Source organism: Micropterus dolomieu, linkage group LG08, assembly GCF_021292245.1.
Source record: "Micropterus dolomieu isolate WLL.071019.BEF.003 ecotype Adirondacks linkage group LG08, ASM2129224v1, whole genome shotgun sequence".
Taxonomy (NCBI): domain Eukaryota; kingdom Metazoa; phylum Chordata; class Actinopteri; order Centrarchiformes; family Centrarchidae; genus Micropterus; species Micropterus dolomieu.
In genome coordinates, this window is record NC_060157.1 from 20,787,729 (window position 1) to 20,807,922 (window position 20,194).

General features: G+C 39.6%; 1 protein-coding gene across 2 annotated transcripts in view; it reads right to left on the reverse strand.

The window, feature by feature from the left end:
* Positions 1 to 1,032: 1,032 nt before the first annotated feature.
* The window catches only part of cntn3a.2 (contactin 3a, tandem duplicate 2), a 70,524-nt gene continuing 51,362 nt past the window's right edge, over positions 1,033 to 20,194 (reverse strand). Inside the window, exons 15-23 of one of the 2 annotated variants that reach the window (XM_046056077.1) lie at positions 13,937 to 14,095; positions 12,113 to 12,262; positions 11,926 to 12,011; positions 11,070 to 11,304; positions 10,491 to 10,600; positions 8,796 to 8,982; positions 8,442 to 8,554; positions 7,916 to 8,087; positions 1,033 to 6,765 (exon numbers count right to left, since the gene is read on the reverse strand). In XM_046056077.1, the coding sequence (XP_045912033.1) occupies positions 6,668 to 6,765; positions 7,916 to 8,087; positions 8,442 to 8,554; positions 8,796 to 8,982; positions 10,491 to 10,600; positions 11,070 to 11,304; positions 11,926 to 12,011; positions 12,113 to 12,262; positions 13,937 to 14,095 (1,310 nt within the window). In that variant the 3' untranslated portion in view covers positions 1,033 to 6,667. The remainder of the gene's footprint in view (positions 6,766 to 7,915; positions 8,088 to 8,441; positions 8,555 to 8,795; positions 8,983 to 10,490; positions 10,601 to 11,069; positions 11,305 to 11,925; positions 12,012 to 12,112; positions 12,263 to 13,936; positions 14,096 to 20,194) is intronic. The other variant, XM_046056079.1, reaches the window with a different exon arrangement.

A 20,194-nucleotide genomic window follows, 5' to 3' on the forward strand; every position in this document is an offset into this window, starting at 1 on the left:
GCTCCAAATCAAGACTGGTCATGAAACTTAGCTTTTTTCCACTGCATGGCCAGGCTCTGGCCATCAGAGTACTTATTCTATGCAGCGACACTGCAGACATGGCCTTATCTCCTCCTGGCTCACCCACCCAACCTGAGAGTGTTGTACCAGGATGCTGGTACCATGAGGGGGCAGTGTTGACATTTGCAATCTGCAGCAGCTAAGCCACAGAACCTGCTCTCTATTTTTGAGGATATGGGGAGAAGTAATATGCACCAATCACGTCTTAAATCTTAACCATATCTGAATCCAAAGCAGTTTTCAGCAACAGAGGTGATACTGTGGGTATACTAAATACGTAACACCGTCCCTTTAGAGTCTGGTGTAAAAAGCAGTAGCCTAGTGATTGTGATTCAGTGGTCAATAGCATGTGAAGAGCCATTGCCTAAGTATTGACACACCAGCTCATTATGGATGATCTGTGGTGTGTAGGGAGAAACCTCTCTTTTCTTCACTTCCCCTTCCTATTGATCTCTTCACAGGGTCTTCTTATTATCTTAAAAGCATCTCTGCAACACTGGCACAATCAATATTTCACAGTAGCTTTCCATATCATTCCGTTGTTTTAGTGGAAGGTATCTGAACATCAGCAGATACATGTTCTAATAATCCAAAGAAATGGATCAGTATTCTTTGCAAAGGCTACAGTACAAAGCCAACTGCTTGAGTTTTAGATTGTCTATTCTTTCAAATATTGCATTTGATAGTTATATTAGAAACATTAGATCGTGTGTGATCCTTATTATTTCATAAATCAATTAGTGCAGTATATGCAGAAAAAAACCCTTTTTGAATGTGTTATCCACTGCATCTGACATCACAGTTGCCATTTACTCTCATTTATATGCTTTTTTGATAACATTATGCATTTTATAGCTTTGATGGTGCCCCAAGGCGCCACTCAAATTCCTCCTGCAGTAAAAGACACTAAAACTGCTGATGCTGAAAATGACACCATGCCACACATAATTCAAAGAAATCCAAGAGAAAATCCTCAGTGAATTGTTTTTATTAACTCCTTCATTTAAAAAACACAAATGCACCAAACAATATCATACATGCACAGCTTCAGCATATCAAGATCAGCTGATGACTTTTCAATGTGAAAACATTACCGCCACGATCTCACGGAGATCACCCGGACATCAAATTACTGAGGAGTCACAACAGAAAGGCCAAGCGTTGTCACCCAGAGCTCTTGCTGCATTTCTTCACCCAGCTTTATGGAATTACAAATTTTGGGCAACTCATTTATTCATGTTCTGATAAATTCTGCCTTTTCTTATCTTGAAAGTAGCAAGAAAATTGTAAAGTTGTGTTGGTATAAAAAGACTTACTTGTTGATAGTACTACTACTAGTATCATCTGCTGTGCACACTTACCTTGTAACAGGTAGTGTTTGTGTCATTGCACCAAAAGGCAATGTGTGGTAGCAGCTGCTAAGAAATGTTACTCTCTGCTCCTGTATTTTTTAGATTCTGGGTATGACTGAGAATTACAATTGGAAGTAGGACACCACAGTTTGGGCTCCCAGTTGGGGGCGTTGCTTCAAATCACAACAAAATACCTACAATACTGTATGTACAGCATACAGTATGAAGACAAGAGAATTCTCATTGCACTGGCTTTTGAACTAGCCAACACTGGCTCTTAATTGTTATTTTAAAGCAACACTTGACCTTTGTGCAGAAGTTTAGCAACAAAACAAATTAAATTGAACAATCAGGAACCATATCAAACATTGAAAAAAAAAAGAGAAAATCGATGTCAAAATCAAAATCTCCACAGTACTGATACGTTACAAAACAAAGAGGTTGGCAATGCTTTTATGTACCCAAGACACAAGCTCATAAGCTGTGTAATGTCGTCTTTTTTCAGTTCATATCGCTCATAACGTTCATATCAATAAATCAGCCAGAAAGATGCATGTCCTGTGTAAACATCTGTTAGCTTACCAATAACATTCTGTGATGAAAGAATGCATACAGATTAACCACACGTAAAGCCACAAAAACAACATAACAAGATTCAAAGACAGCTTTCAGAAAGTTATCAACACTCGTCGTGGGAAGAGAACCTTTTATTTTCTACATTTAATACAAACTATGTCCTGCAAGTTGCACCTGACCTGGCCTTGGATTCTGGAGCTTTTTCCCCATTTGTTCCTTTACATTGGCAATCCATTGCTATTTGATAGAAAAATAAGACATTTCAACTCCTCCCTGTATTAAACTTGGTTTTTCTACCTCCCATATCGACCTTGTGTTACTCTATTTGAATGTCCACAATGCTTCAGTTGCCCAAAGCCCTGAACCATGGTTAAGTACAAGTAATGAGTTTAAACTTTTGTTCTTTTTTTTATTTAACAAATAGTGGAATTGCCTTCAGTTGTCCATTACACTGTAGGGTATGGTAATAACCAAGCACACACACACACTCACACACACACACACACACGCACGCACACGCACACGCACACGCACACGGACACGGACACGCACACACCCTTGAATCTTCCTGGTGTCATCTTGATGGGATTGTCCTGATTTAGTCCTCTCTAAATTCTGATATATTAATCTTATGTGGGTGTCATTAGTACCATTACTCCTATGCCCTTTCCCATTGAAGCCCCCCAGGCCTGCTCTAATTTACTAAGATATTTGAATGTCTGCTAAACCATGGCACATATCAGGCTTTCCATTCGTCAAGTCAGACTGTTAAATAGACCCCTGTGTCGTGCTGACAGATTTGTGATCTATCTGCTCCTGCCACTTTAGTGCTATTGAAAGGTATGGTGAAGCAGGTCTGAATACCTGAGCAGTGGGGTTTCGCTGAAACATATAAATAAACAATGACAACACATACCACATTAAAAAGCCAATACAACTGACAAGAAAGGACAGATTCACAAAGTATTAGAACACAGCTGACCATACATTTTGCCAAATAATGTCTAAGCTGGTGGCTAGATTTCAATTATCAGACTGGCACAATTGGCAGCACTTTAAACCCCTCGTCTCCACTGCAATGGCTGATGATGCATGTTGATTGGCACGACTCCTATGTGTTTCCCAGATGGACGTGGACTACTGCTGCAACTAATGATTATTTCCAATTAAACGATGCGTCTATAAAATGTCAAAAAATGGAGAAAAATGCACATCACAATATCCCATAGCCCAAGGTGCAGTTTACCAATGTCTTGTCTTGTCCGACCAACTGTTCAAAACCCACAGCTATTACACCATGGCCACAGAGAATTTGGAATTCTGATTGGCTGGCAGGTGTCCTTTTATGTCTGGTAACAACCAGAGACCTTCTGACACAGGCGTTTATTTACTATTATAAATGAATGCACCACTATTTAAGTGATTTGACAAAATTATCTTAAGTCAAGGTAAATATAACATTTTGAAATGATCTTTCAGCCAAATCCCACAGTTTTCACGAGCAAATGGAGTTTGCTCAGGACTTGGTTTCACAACTGAAGTGACATGACTGACATAAGGAACCTGAAACTATAGGTGAAGACTGACTTTTCACGCTCAAAAAGTATTAAACTAATCCTTTTCTCTACTCTTGTATTTTGACTGTGTTACTGCATGATTTGAGTGCAGGGAAATATGCCTATTCGCTTTCTTGCTGAGCGTAAGATGAGAAAATCAATACAACTTTGATGTCTGTGCATTTATAGTGTACTCATTTGTAAACACATAGATGTGTAAAAATGACAGAGAGAGAAGTTCAATCCCTGCTTACTTTGGTTTTAGGAACCCCCCCAGAAGCTGTTTCAGTTCTGATTTAGTATACTTGCCCCTTACAGATTCAACAAAGAAGATAAAACGTGTTAAATAGTGAGCTTGATGGTAGGCGTACTTGTGAACATATTTATGGCAAAATAGCCTAGTGGATTATGCTGCACATTTGATTTTGTTTTTTTGGCATGCCATGGCTGTTGTTACAGTGCTGTACTGTTACTGTTGTAATCTAACTGCCATCTGCTACAAAGAAGCATGCTGCAAACTTTTAAGAGCCACCTCTCAAGCCTACCAGTGGTGAGTTTTACATACTCAAAGGGAAATTTTAATGTGTGTGTTCAATACAGAGATAGGTCCATGATGTTTTAAGCCTAGCTTAGCACAAAGACTGGAAGCAGGAAAAAGAGTTATCTTCTGTCAAAAGAAAAAAAAGTCACAGTAATTCTAGAAACTATTAACTTCAGTGTATTATTAGGGGTCCAAGCCCAGCGGGCTGGGGGCCACGCATGCAAGGCAGTATGGATCCCAGTACCAGCGGTGAAGCCCGTAACTCCCACATAGTATGTCCCACATCTGTAAAAACCTTATTTCCACATGTTCCCTGAGTTGAGCTGCATCTCGTGATGTAGACCACTCCCATTTCCACCTATAATATTTTACACAGAATCTATGGACCCTTATGATCAAAAGTTATTAAATTAATTTTGGAAAATCCCCAAAATACACAAGTTGTAAAGGAACAACTTCCTGTAAGTTACGTTTAAAACAGTAAGTGATGTTATATCACCACATATGTCAGCTTCATTAACACGAAACGGGCCAGTACCTTCCCATGCTCAACTGAGGCTCTAGGCAAAATCAAAAGTTGGGCCAACAGTGTCCTTGGCCAAACTGAAGCACCAAAGTTCCAGTCTCTGTGCTGATCTCCGCCGGCAACTTGCGTAATACGTGTCGGGCTGCAGGTCCGACTTGCATTGCTTCTGCAAGCCACAAACAGCTGTTTACGTGCCTCCCACTGCTGATTTTGACAGGCAATAGTTCAGTAACTCAAAACATATTAAGTTCTTATAAATTGTTATGTGAGTGCTCTGATTAATAAATGTATTTTTGGATTCTTTGAGGAAGTCATATCTGTACCGCTGTCAGATGTATCGTAGCAACACTGTCACTTACATTCTCTGTTTGGGTAATGGAACATAACATAACAGACTGGCCGAGGGATAACAGAGCAGGAGGGTTTCCTTTTTATCAATTAATAGTCTAACCTATCATATTTGTCTCCCATAGACTTGCACTGAATTTATTCTCAAACATACTGAAAGGCGCGTCCTGTCTCAGTTCAATACGGAACACATCTTTTAGTGCCCAACTATGGGATGATTGGCAACCCTAAGACAGACTAGCTGTTTCCCCTGCTTACAGACTTTATGCTAATTGGCTCTAGCTTGGCAATTATCCTGACATGAGAGTGGTGTCAATCTTCTCTTCTAACTTGGCAAGAAAGCGAATAAGTGCTTTCTCAAGATGTGGAACTATTCCTTTCAACATGATTTTACAGTTAGTGGGGATTTTGACTCTCCCTCAGCGGGATAATCAGACTGCATATCCATTTTGTTTCACTTCATTCTATGGAAGGTCTGGAACCAGGCTACAACTCGTAGCATTGCCTTGTGAAACGTTCCCCTTCGTAGCATCAGTCTGTTTGGTGCTTAGCTGCATGTTGCCTATCAATGCAAGCAGCAGGAATTCTAAGATACAGAAGGAATGGTGCATTTCATGTTGTTACTGTAATAGCAGAAAATGGTGTTTTTTGGTTTATTTTGATGACATTTAGCAGCTTGTTGGCATGTGGCCATGGTATAAAGCGAGATAATACCCTTCAGATTGGATTCCTTGGAGATAAATAAATAGCAATCGAACACACACCTTATTGGGTATGTTTGGAATTTTTCCCAGAAAATGACTTAAATGATTGTTGTTGATTATTTTCTGTCGATTGACTGATTGTTTCAACATTAGTGTGGAAGGAAATACACTGGCAGTTGTATACCTCTCTCACTACTGCTGTCTACAGGCAGATGCAATCTTTGTGAAAGCAGAGTTAAGTCCAATCCATCAATTAGCGAGCTATAACAATAACTGGTCTGAGGCATTAAAACCTGGAGGAGCCCTCATGGTACATTCAGCTCTCCACAATCAAATGATAAAAGGTAAATGGCTAACACTGGCAATGTTTTACGAGTTTCATCTGGAACACAACCAACTTTTTTATGGAGCACGTAAAGATGAAGGTGGTTGCAGTATGTTCTGAAACACTAAGTATCACTGACTAGTGTCTATAAGTGACGGTGTTACAAGAATCTCCAAAGGCACGGCCATGGGTGAATGAATGTTCTGACTCACCAATTCACATGTGGAGAGGAAAACTGAAAATATTCAAAAATACAACTTCTCATCACGACCCTCCGCAAAGTTCACTGAGACCTTCAAGAAACTGTGAGGAATTAAATGTTGAGGAAAGCATGTAGCTATCTTAGCAATAACAACAAGAAGGCTGAAACTACTTTGGCACATGAATGGAAGTAAGGCATCTGTATCATTTGAAAAAAGAGTTGAAATGGAGCATTGTTCCCAACCGGCAAAAATGTCAAAACAGACCTACCCAAAAAAAAAAGCATTTACTGTTAATTAAGTGTCTGACAGCACTCTCCACTCTAGTGCTGCCTCATACCCGCAAACTAACACTGCAAAATAGTGTATGGTTACCTCCAAAAACAAGAGAGGAAAAAAAAGAACTCAGCAACTTTCACGAATTAAAGAAAAAAATACCAATAAGAAGGTTGAAAAACAGAGCAGAGTTTGTCATTGTGTCATGACGTTGACCTGAATGTTGATATTGCGATGGCAAGGAGCAGAGAGAGGGGGGAGGTGTCCACACTCCAGGCTCTCGAGCCACGGGCACTCATACCTGGAACACACAGACAAAAAAAATAAACACAATACAATGATGTTAAACCTGCTAGAAGAAGCAGACAGTTGGCAGCAGCACCAACACTTCAGGACATCTATCTGAAATACTAATTTCTTATCTTAAGGTTTAGCGCTTTGCTAAGTTATCAGTAAAAACAGACTTGCCAAAAACATTCTGAACTGAAAATTAGATACTTAAATTTTCAAAACATAAAACACATTAACTGATGACACAGAGGAACCTAAAATCTGTTAAAAATGTATTTATGTCCAGGCTTATAACTACGATTGTAATTGACTGTAGTTCCTCACTGATCACCGACTATTGCACTGTAATGATATACTTATAATAGACTTATATACATATAATGCCCTTTCCTGGATAAAATATATATTTTGATGCAAAAGAAACCTCCTGAACCACTTCTGGTGGTTCAGAGCTACTAGTTTATATAAACACAGCACTCTGTTTTGACTGCTAATGTGTTTTTGCCCACATCTTTTTCTCTGCAGTATTCAAAGAGTCTCTGAGAAAAAAGTATCCTTTTTCAAATTAAATTTATAAGAAAAGCCAGTGTGGAATTCTATCTCTCTCAACTGCTTTTTTCCCGTGATTCAAAACAGAATATCAACAATGCAAATTAGCATTTAGAGCAGAAGAAGAGCCCCCCTGGAGTCCCACAGGACAGTAATAGCATCTAGTAAAATAGGAAGTCAACCTCTGCGACAGAGATGGATTGTGCTGCATATTTTAGCAAAATATAAGCCAGGAAAAAACCAATTGGGGTGGCTGGGGATACGAGTAATGGTGAGTCAAAGGAGGACAAAATGTCCCTGTCAGGTTTAAAAAGTGCTAAGTGACTTCATTTACAAGAGAGGGTAAATCATAAAAAATTGAAGTTCTGAGAGATTGAGGTCCAGGTGGATGTATATGTCAAATGTTGCCATTCTGGTGTGTTTTTCTACAACATGGTGGCATCAGCATATTTCAGTGCAGTCTTTTTATTTCACCTCAGAGTTAATCAAAATATGCAGTCATTGTGTTTTTGTTTTCACACAAGAGAAAGCCAAACTCAAATGACTCCTTTAATCTACTTTTTAAACTCAGGAACCACTTCAACTTGGTAAACCCTCAGCAACGAGCTTACTTAGTTGGTGGATTCGTATGGGATCCGAGGCCGGGCCCAACCCTCCTTCGCTCAGAGTCTGAACCTGGATGATGTAGTCGTCATCGTCGTCCTCTGGGAGGGTCAGCTCTGCTGTTGAATTGGCTGTTGTGAGTGTTTTTACCTCTTTGTGTCTCTGTCTCCTGTATGACAGCTGTATGGGCGAGAGAAAAAAGCTGGGTAACACATTGTAAATACCATGTCCACATGAAAACCCGACTCAGATTTTTTAAATCAGTTATAAATATTTTGCACTCACTGCACAAACTACCATATTGCACATATTATTTATCATTATTCTCTTAATTCTTTTATACCATCTTAATTTAACATTTTAATATATATATGTTTGATGTTTATTGTAATGCACCAAATCACCAAACCAAATTCCTTGTATGTGTAAACCTCCTTAGCAAGTTAACAATGACTCTGATTCTGTAAGGTCCACACTTAAACTCAGTCTGAATAACCACTTTATTGTGAAGCATTTTGAGAAAGTAAAACTCACTTGGTAGCCTGTAACTTCTGACTCTGATTCCATCGCCACCACAGGTTCCCAGTAAAGAGACAGCTGAGAGCCAATTAGGGTCCATTCAACATTCAGCGGTGGTTGGGCTGGCGCTGCATGATATGAAAACAATTAATTTCTACAAGTCAGCACAGAAACATCTTACTGTCACATTATTATATAAGAGTGATCATAATTAAAGTTGACATTGTTTCGACCAATTGGACTGCTGTGATATGAAGATGCAAACATGCCTCAACATATTACCTTTGTTGTGGCAGCTAAGAATAGACTACCGTTCATGCTTTCCACCTCTGAATTATGATCAGTGTGACCCTGGGTGCTGCAACTTACGTGGCTTTTTTGTGGTGACATTGATTGCAGGGAGGAAGGGGCCGGTGCCTGCTGTGTTGAAGGCGCTGACTGTTAAGAAATACTGTGTGTTTCCTGCCAAGCCGCCCACTGTGACTGAGGTTTGGTTCCAAGGCACCCTAACCTTCCCCATGGTCTCTGGTTTAGTGTCATCTTCCCAGTACACTACCTGTTTGAGACAGAGAGCAGGTCGTCTGGGATTTAACCACGATTTGTGGCTTTGGATTGGAGCGAGATGCGTAGCATGCATTTTCTACAACATACAGCACAAACATGTATTTCTAGTTGTTTTTGATGTCTTGAAAGAAATGTGGTGATTGCCTCTGTGTGCATCCTCTTAAGAGAGATTAGTTTTCTTTTACCTTTCCAAATGATGTGCTTTTACAACTCCTAAGACTGGATAATACTAAAAGAGTGACACAATGGGGAATACATTAATTATACTTGTTCTTAAATCTACTGATTAAATAAATGATCATTAAAATGTCAGAAAACAGTAATTATTTATCCTATTATAATATCCCAATACCCAAGGTTCTTTTGTCCAACCAGCATCCGAAAACACAAAGGCATTTAATTTACAATCACATAAAACAGAAAAGCAGCATATCCTCACATTTTGGAAGCCAGGAACAGTTTTGCATTTCTGCTTGATGACTGAAACGATTCATCAATCTTCAAAATTATTAAGATTGTTTTGTCGCTCAACTAATTGATTTATTGTCTAATCATTTCAGTACCATAATACATCAATCTCTGTTGCATAACGTGCAGGATGTGATATTTATTTTTCCACTGATGAAAATCGAGCTAATTATGATAAGCATTCAAATGAAAATATTACAGATCAAATACTAACTAAAGTTAGCCGTCCCAGAATAAGTGACCATCTTGTTATCACTCCTTCTAACCATCAAACTGAAAATAAATGATCCCAAAATGACATCCATCCACCACCCATCTACTTTTCTGTCATCATTTTTCAATGTTAGCTGATGCTGACATCTCTGGGGTAGCTCAGATATGAAATGGCTCCAAAGCTTACTTTGCCTGACGGAAATATTGAAACTCTGATTTCATTGCGCAAAAGAACAACAACATCTTACATTAAAGCCCTTTGATCACCCTGATTATTCAGTCAGAAGGATGCAGGTGAGGCACTCAGACTGTCCCAGTTTTTGAAAGTAAAAGAGAATACAATCAACTGTTTTGGGTTTAAACTAGTAGTTTAATATTCCTATATTAATTTGTAAACAATGAAAAGAGTAAAGATCAATTCCCATTGTGCTGCAGTATTCATCAGTAGACAGTTCCCTGTATCATCATGGTGTGTGTGTATGATGGCATTTAATCGTAATCTGACATGAGGTCTGGTATATTATTGTAGCACAGACTATCATGAAGCTGCGTATTATGATATTCCATAACTGACAGCAACATGAAAAGGCATGTGGACAGGCAATTTTCTTTTGTTCTCTTGAAAACGCTCTGACACGTTTTCCTGTCGTGCTGGTACAAAGAACTGTATAATTTTGGCTACAACAGTCGCTGAAACAGCCATTTCCATGGCGACGCAGAGTTGGGAAAAGATGGCATTGAGGTACAACAAGGGTGATGACAAGCATTTGAATTGTGCTGTGTGTGATTTCTATTTCCATTTAAAAGGGTAAAAGGTACCTCATAGCCCAGAACCCTTTCAGGGGTGAAGGAGAGAGCCTGCCAATTCACCTCAATCTCAGAGGCTGAGACACTTCTGGCCCAAACTCCTGCTGGCATCCCACTTGGCTCTGAAATCAGACGACAGGAGACTGAGCATAGCTGCTTCCATCCAGAGAAGAAGAGTGAAAAGCAGAACAAATCTCTTTAATTTTTTACATTTACGGCATTCTTGTTCAGCTCTACTTGGATGAATCATCACATAAACGTGTTGCTGGTAAACAGACGACCACTACACTACAGACTGACCCACAGCGTAGATTTAAATGCCAATCTGTTTTCACTTTGGCACAGCCATTTATAAGAGTGGTGATATTTGGAGGCGATCTACATTTGCCAACATATTGGTGTAGCAATTTTTTTCTCCCCAGTTTTCTACCCTTTTTGACTTGTAAAAAAGATTTCTGCAGATCTATTTTCCTGCCCATCTCTTTATTACATGGTGGAAAATAAATGTCTATCGAAAACCACTTTCATGATCTTTGTCCTTTTCAAACGGAAAAAGCTTTGCAAAAATCCCACTCACGTTCACTCCCTTACCTGTCTCTGCAGAGTAGATGGTGACCACGGGGCTGAAGGGACCCTGTCCTTTGCTGTTGTAAGTGCCAACCTTGACATGAAATGGAGAGAAGGGCGCGATGCTGTCGTTGCGGTACACATAGCGCGATGCGCCGGGGGCAGAGGTGGCCACGTGAGTCCAGCTAACTTCTCCGAAGGCGCGGAAAGCAATGATGTAACCAAAGCTTTCACCATTCTGTAGTTCTTCGGGGACAGGCTGAGAGTGAAACACAAAACTATAGTGATATTAAAACATATACAAACCACTCACGTTCACCCCATCGCTGGGCTGACACATTCACCACCCACTCTCATGGTGCCAAAAGAAGTTCGTGACCCACAAATTGCTTTTGTCAACCACCTGAACAAATGAAATGAGCAGTAAAATGCCATTTAAAAAAATCTAAGCTCATTACAGATCGTCCGCAGCTTTTGAAATGAAAAGTTATTTCTGAATTTAATGAAATGAGAAAACTCAAATAACGAGATTTAATATAATGAGCTTTAGCCAACTAATGACCTTTTCAGTCTCTACATTATTTTTACTATTTGAGCATTGCATATATGGCTGAACAACAGCTATTCACCACAGATCCAAGGCTTGTAAATGACAATAATAGTCAGATTCAGTGTTCTGCTTGTGTATGCATTGCTGCTGCCTTACATGCACAATGACTGGAGCGCCATACTTCAACTGACCCAAAATTGATGACGCCCACAAGCCAAACAGAGATGGGGCTTTGATTTAGCAAGAAATATTAAGCACCTCACTCAAGAATAAAAAAGATTAACTGCCGGTACAGACTAGACAGACTAGAACATAAGACTGATGACTTACCTCCCATGTGATGACCAGTTCAGATCGGCTTCCACCTCCTCCACCCACGTCACCTGGTGCTGCATCAGGAACTATACAACACAGACCTTGTTCACACCTCCATATAAGAAATACTTAGTTGCACAAAAAGTCTATCTGGTCAGGATTAATGATTTGAGGGTAAAAAAGTGAATCGCATCGACTGTACCTGCGTCCTCTGTCCTGGTCTTGACTGACACAGGGCTGGGTTCTCCAACCCCAACACTGTTTTTGGCCAAAACCCGAAACTCATACTCCACCCAGGCATTGAGGTCCACTACAGTAGCTGTGAGTGTGTTCCCATCGATTATCTCGGGGACTGGAAAAAAACAGAGGGAATAGCTCAACATGTGTAATAAAACTAAAACAAGAGAAACAAATCTATGCACAACTGCTAAATAATTCAATGAAAATGACATGCAAGTATCTCTTAAGAGGCCTATAAAGAAGATTATCCGTCAGAGTTATCCAAGGAAGGTTAAAATCAAGAGCAACTGGACTTGGTCAGAACTGAAGAAGCCTCTTCAAGTATCTTCAATCATAAGCAGTATATGTATCAAGTATATCTTAAGCAGCGTGGACTGGTCCATAATGTAAATGTCAATATGATGAATCAAAAGTGGTTTTGAGTCTGTACCATCAAACGTCCGCCACAGAGCTAGAAAACAGACCTTGCTTTCCTTACCTTGTGTTGTGAAGTAAAAATAAACCAGAGCCACTGAAACACCAAAGAAATTTTCAAATCCTATAAACACTGGCTTTAACCCCACATTGACATATTTTTGGCTACATGGGGATAGCAGAAAAAAGATGTAAACACAACACTAACTGATATTGATATTATCTATCGCCTTTTAAGTTTACATGGGGAACTTGTTAGAAATCAGTCGCCAATTTATAACATCCAGCAGATATGGAAGAATATTAGAAATCATTTGGAGTTGTAGTGCTGGTCATCTGATACGTCTGATAATATTTTCTTTCATTTTAGTTTTGTTTTTGGTCTCCACCAGCTACTAATGGAAATATCTATCTTTAGCTTCTACGTTCGCTATGGGGAACTTATGGGGAAAACGGTCTAAAAGGCACATATCCAGCATATAAAGACAGCATATCCACTGCATGCTATCAGCCTTTAGTCCTATTTCGCTGAAATAGCCAAAATTGACGCTAACTAGAAGTGAGTGTGAACTAAAACAGTAAAGTTGCGTGCTGGACAAACCAAAAACAATGAGCTGTAAGAAATGTGAAGACCTGTTGGGAAGTGCAAAGTTGGTTGATAATTATCTTTGGGGTTCATCAATATAAGCATCACCTTAAACATTACACATAGTCATTTGATCCCTCGTTAAAATAAAAATACTGATCAAAGCAGCTGACCCAATTATTACCTTGTTATTTTCCTCTTACTTTCTTCATTAGTAGGAATTGTAGCTAACTACAGTGTGTTACATTGTGGCAATACATATTGGTGGGTGTGTACTATACTCGTTTATGCATTATTTGATGTTGTGTATATGGATTTTATAGGTTTATATGTAATTTTATGCAATTTTAGGTGCCTATTTAATGTATAGGACAACAGATCAAAATGAACTTGTGGCTGTTGATCAATCCCATAACATTCCACAGCCACTTGCAATACGTGCATTCAGCCTCCACAGTAACAAGAGCTACATGTTATCCAAAAAGACGTCACTTGACTTAAGCAGATGAAAAGGATTTTGGTTTTGTCTGAGGCAGGTGCAAAGGTCAATAAAGTGGTTTAACAGAGATCATGTAAAAGCAGCAACAATGACCCCTAGTTCCCTAAAGTAAGACCCTGAATCTCAACCATCTCCAGAGCCTTCCTTATGTAGATGACCCTGCACTCTGACCTCCCAGCTGAAGAGAGAAGAGAAGTAAGAGAATTTCCCTGTGGGGATCCATGAATTATCTGAATAATATTCCATGTGGTATAAGATGAAAATTCCTCTTCAAGCAAACTGCCTACCTGTGTTAACCCTCTGCCAGCCCACAGTGAAGGGAGTCCTGGTCTGGATGAGGTAATTGGTGATGGGGCTGCCGTTGTCTCTGCCGGTGCTCCAGGCCAGCTGGGCCGTACTGTCTGTCACCTCCTCCACCGTCACAGAGTCTGGAGGGCTGGGGGGGCCTGGCTCAATCACAGGAACAGACGCTGTGAGGCACTTGCACATGCAGTGGCACAGACAAGACTACAAAATGTGGATGTAAATATGTGTGTTCGCACAAACTGCAAGAGAAACATGAGCAGCAAATATATTTGCAGAAAATACACATCCACCTAGCTATATTGCTATGAGAGATTACTATGCTTAGTTGAAAGCCTGTTATGTCTTGAAACCAACATTAGCAAAAGAAAAAACACTTTCAAAAAGCTTTGAGCTTGAGGAGAAGTTATGCCCTTCGCAAGGAATTAAAAGTTAATTCAAGACTTATCCTCCAATATTCACCTATCTTGTAATCCTTCCCTTACATGGTCCTCCTGGTACCTGATTGATGAAACAGCAGGCATACATAGATGCAGGAAGTGAAATTAAAAGGTAAAAGATGAAAAAGGGCCTCATAACCCTGAATAACCAGAGTTTTATCATTTATTTTCATTATACTGCCAATTAAGCGGCGTGATGTTTTACTTTAGCCTCATCTACTCTTTCCTGTTCTAATAGACGTGTCGGCTCATCAGAAATAATAGACCACTAGAGAGCTGTGAGACAGGCCGCAGACTAATAACGCCCCTAGCTCTGCTCACAATCCTCACTGGCTCTGAAGTGGTTTCTAATCTGAAGAAAAATATTCTAATTATTAAAATGTAAAATTATTATTTCAATAAACAATCAATGCTTTGGAAACAACAACAACTGATTTTGTGGTTATGGATTATGCATGTATGTATAAATATTTAGCCGACTATGTTCAACATGCATGCTAAACGAACAAATAAACACAATTTTTTGTTTACAGAAGCCTTGAATGTGCTTCCCATATACATTTGCCCTTAAAGCCCTGGCTTTAGAGATATTGATCTTTGTAAAACTCATTAGCAGCTCTTGATGGAAAAAAACCTTTAATACACTGGCCTCATTAATACGTATTAATGGAGCACACAATCAAGGATCAATTCCTTATCCTCTTAATTATATTTCATTGGCTGAGGCGAGAGGTGCTGTCAGTGTCTTGATGGTGTTAAAATAATCTTTTATTAATATGGACAGACTGTCTGGGCTTTTATTGTGAACTTGGCACAGGGCAAATTAATATCTGGCTATAATATGAATACTTACAGACACGGTAATTTTATATTCAATCTGAATTTAATAATACCAACATTTCTAATAAAAGCTGTCACAAATGTCAGAAGGGAGTCTTTGTAATAGTATGTTATAAAATTGATGGGATAATAACAATAAAACACATCGTTGTACAGTGTTGTATTGACTGTGTAGTTCCCTACATACTATCTTCCTGGATGATGATGATGATGATGATGATGATGATGCAACTGTCAAACAAGCACAAGTGCTCACCAAGTGGTTTGAATGCTAATGACCATGATGATATCCGTATAACGTGACCTTCTCCATAACCACCATAACCACCACCACCACCACCTCCCAGTGGAGTGTTTGTGAGGTATCATGGAGCGGTATCTAAAACATTTTCCATTGCCACTGTAAAAAACACGAACCCCGATGATCACTTAAGAGTCTTTGTGTCAGGAGCGATTATCATTGACCTTCAGTGCTGCGAGAGGAGTGGAGTGCGACAGGGTGGGAAATAGCACCAAGCAAAATTGATGATCTACTATCACTGGCTTACATGATTGCAATAATGTGTCTATTGCCAATAACACCAATAATCAGTGTCACTGTGAATATAATCATGAAGGTCCATATATGCTTGCTCCAACTTAAAGCACAATCTCACTGACACAGTTAAGTTTGTCCTGCATTATCCACATAGTTGTCTAAACATTAAAATTTCAAGCGTATGTAAACGCGGCCACTGAGGGAAACTGGATACGGTGTTCTCACCTACCTCTCACAGTATATAGCCATGCAGATAGTTTTGTTTTATTTTTCAAGGTTTTGAGCTATTCATCTATTAGATTTCTGCCTCCACTCTAAAATATTTTTTTTTGCAGTGATCCCTGCTTTGAAAAATGACATTCAAAAAAACAGCAAGATCTCTTTCCAGATCTCTTTCCAGATTCTGTGTCCCCATCGCTTTGGATAATACACACAACACAGGGCATTTTTTCTGGTAGAACGTACAAAGAAAATACATTTACTCAAGTAATATATTGAAGCACAATCCTGATATACTTGTTCTTTACTTGAGTATTTCCATTTTATCTGACTTTTTAAATGTAAATGTAAATGCTCCGTACTTGTATAGCGCCTTTCTAGTCTTTTCGACATTAAAGAGTAGGGACATAGCCAGGATTTTAGAAATACTGAGGTGTAGCGTGAATCAACGTGAACGCTGTTGAACATTTTGTATCTTTTATTGATAAAACAGCACTGTGAACAAAGAGAAAAAGGAACTGACTGTGCAATGCAAAATCGAATTTACACTATTCAAAATGTGATGTTTAATTAACAATATAGCAAGAATGTGAAGTTTTATTTTAACATGCTGATTTAAATACAGGAACAGTAGAAACTGAACCCAGGAATGGTTTACACAGATCCACCAGTCCATAAAAGATAAAGATGTGATGTCTGGTTTTGTTTAATAGCAAATGAAATAGGAAATATGAATATACATTTACATAACAAATTCATTGATCATAGCTTGCAGTAAGGCAAAGTGTAAGTTGGAATGCCAAATCTAACATCCCTGCTGTCACCCTTCCTCTTTTCATCTCTCTCAAGGGGAAGAAGGCAAAGGCACATTCTTACTTTCTTTGAAGTAAGGTCATATGGTGATATTCTGACACTGACATGTATTGAGCTTTATTTTACTACATTAATTTGCTGTGCATATACATACACATATGCATCAATATAGACATACGTACATATGTTTGTGTATCAGCTGTTGTACAACATTTAAACCTGGGCTAACACAGAAATGACTTTCTCTTACTACACCTCTTGTCCCCTGCCTCTCTTCAGGTACTGCTCTTCTCTTCAGCTTGAAGACACAAATTTGCCCTAGCTGGTGGGTCCAGAACGCTACTGGGCCTGCCTGGAGATCAGCTGAATATCGAGCCGCACCAAAACGTACCAAACGGCCAGCACCCAACCAACTCTGAAAAAAAGAAACCTTCTGCATGAAATCTGCTCCAGTCTGGCTGCTTAACACCTGCACTTCTAACATGACCCAAAGACCTGGAACATCCAGCCCATAGTTTTCCAAGGAAGGTTAAAGTCAACCACCGCAGCTACCAACAGTGACCTTATCACTGCAACAGAATCAGTCATGAGGAAAAACAACAACAAAAGCAGAACAGCTCAGGCTGAAAGTATTGGCAGCCCTTTCCAACCTCACCATCCAGAAAAGAAAGGCTGTGACATCACTGAGCAAGGATCAAAAAATCACTATCCTACCTGCTGATAAAGGAAGATACACAGTAGTCCTAAACTCAGTGGACTACCATGCCAGGGTCAACACACTACCCCGTGACACTAATACATATGAAAGTCTGAGGTGAGAGCCCACCAGTGGATACAAAAAAGAGACCAGAGAATGTCTATAACAGCTACAGAAAGAAAAACTCATCACCAGTGAACAAAACCACCACTTGTATCCAGGAGAACCCATCCCATGCACAACCATGATTTGACCTCCATGTTTACATGTATCCCCACCATGGTAGCAGTAGAAACCATAAGAACTACAAGACAACACCTTGAACAACAGAACTAACCTCCGCCCAAACCAGATTTGTTAACTGCTGGACTACAATCTGAAAACCACCTATTTCCAGTACAACAGAGTACTCTACAGGGAGAAGCATGACTGTGCCAGGGGCACACCAGGATCCCCTAATTTTGGCCAACATCTACATGAAAGAAACAGAAAGCAGAGCCCTGAACTCCTTCAAAGGAACAGCACCAAGTCATTGATACAGATATGTGGATGATACATGGGTCAAAATTAAAACCCAGGAGGTGCAAGCCTTCACAGAACACATCAACTATGTAGAAAGTAAGATCGCGTTCACATGAGTGGATGTCATCAACAGCAGTTTTGCCTTCTTGCGCTGTGTTGTACAAATTAAAGAGGATAGGAGCCAGCAAATTGGAGTAAACAGGAAACCTACACACAGACCAATATTTACACTTTGATTCGCACCACTTTCTGAAGCATGAGTTAGGTGCAATCAGAATCCAGCAACACTGAGGCAACAACATACCAATAAGTGCCCAAGCCAAAGAGAATTAGATCCAGGAAAAACACCAACAATACAGGTGATGAGTAAAAGAAAGTAAATGCAACTACATTATGATTCCATACATGTCTGGAGTATCAGAGAAAAGTCAAACATAAGAAAAGCAATCAAGTGTATCCTGTCCAATTCAGTGAGGAATGCACCGACCTACATATTGGGGAAAATTAACAACCACTACACAAACACATGGCTCATCATTGAAGGGCCAGTTACTGAGGCCAATACTCCGCAGTGTTTTACATTTGAAGAATAAGGGACACCTTGTTAGTACATGACAACAATGTATATATTCTGGACAGGAAGGTCACATGGTTCGAAAGAGGAGTGACAGACGCCATTTCTACCATAATGGAGAGTCCATTGCTAAACAGAGAAGGAGAGCTAAGACACCACTTATCCCTCACTTGCAATGCTGTCCTTTCTTCTCTTCCCAGGAGAGTGAACAAACACTCACATTTGGCCTCATGTGACAATGCCAATGATGGACGTTCACACTTGTCCTCAGGTGATTCCAACGACCATATGACTGTCGTTACAACAGCCAGGATCACTAGCAAACCAAGCTGTATCCATCACCATGATAACAACCCCACAGAGGTTAAAGGGCTGGGATTCCCTACCAGTCAGTCAGAATGGAAGAAGTCCGTTGGATGAGAGATGAAACATCTTCAGGTATCTTCAACCAAGTCCAGCTGCCCTTTTAACTTTCCTTGGATAACTGTAATGAACGCTGAGTTCAACAAATTCTGAAAGCCATCATGGCTCCATCACACCAAGCCAAGGGGTGGGCGTAAAGATGTTATTGCCTAGCCCCTGCTGAACGGAGAGAGACAGAGACAGCCAAGTCGCCATGTGGGATTGCTTGGGAGCTCCACACGAGAGAATGAAACATATCAGCTGGCCGAGCTACAATGAGGGACCGCATGCGAGAATGCCCAGGAGTAGCCCACACAAGAGAATAAACTTTTGTCTCCCATAGCCATCTGAACCACCACGTGAAACTTTTCCTGTGACATTGGGTTGAAACTATAGATTACTACAAGTAATTTAGCGTTTGGTCAGGAGTAGGATTTCCCTTCAGTATAATCATGATATGGAATTGTAAAGTATTTCACTTGTGCCTCCCAACAACCTCTCAGCTGCTGAACGGTGCATTAAAGTGATTTCATTTGTCAATATTAAAGTTTTATCCACTTATGATTTCCTGTGTTTAAATACGTTACAGTTTCCCAAGATAATCATTCACTGCATCATGAGGTATAAAATGGCCCTCACTTCATGCATTCATTGTTTGCTGTTGTATTCATTCATAGTTTCATTTATCCATTAATTTGTGTGCCTAGTAGTTATTAGTTGTGTGTGTAGTTAATAGTTCAGTACGCCTTTCATTTATAAAGAACCTGACCATGTGTTTGTACATACACACAAGTCAAGAATTAGTAGCAACCTCCAGAACCGAGACTGAATAAATAAAATGGTGTCATTTTCCCTTGTCTAAGGGCGGTGCCCCAAGTTAAATTTAATGCAAGCTAAATTCTGTTATTTAGTATAAATACCGATTATTTCTGGTAGCCGAAGTTGAGTGTCATCCCTCTTCTTAAATTTTGTATCAATTATGAATGATCATAATGATCATCAATATCAAAATAAAATGAAGGGGTATTTCTCATTATTAATCAATGAATTATAGTGAGACATGATGTATCAATGAAACAATTTGGTAATAATAAATGGACAGACAACTATCAATGCTCATTTCCTGTACATTTCCTGTTATCAAAGATTCAGATGATGGAGCTACATTAGAGAGCAGAGGAAATCTTGTCATTCTAA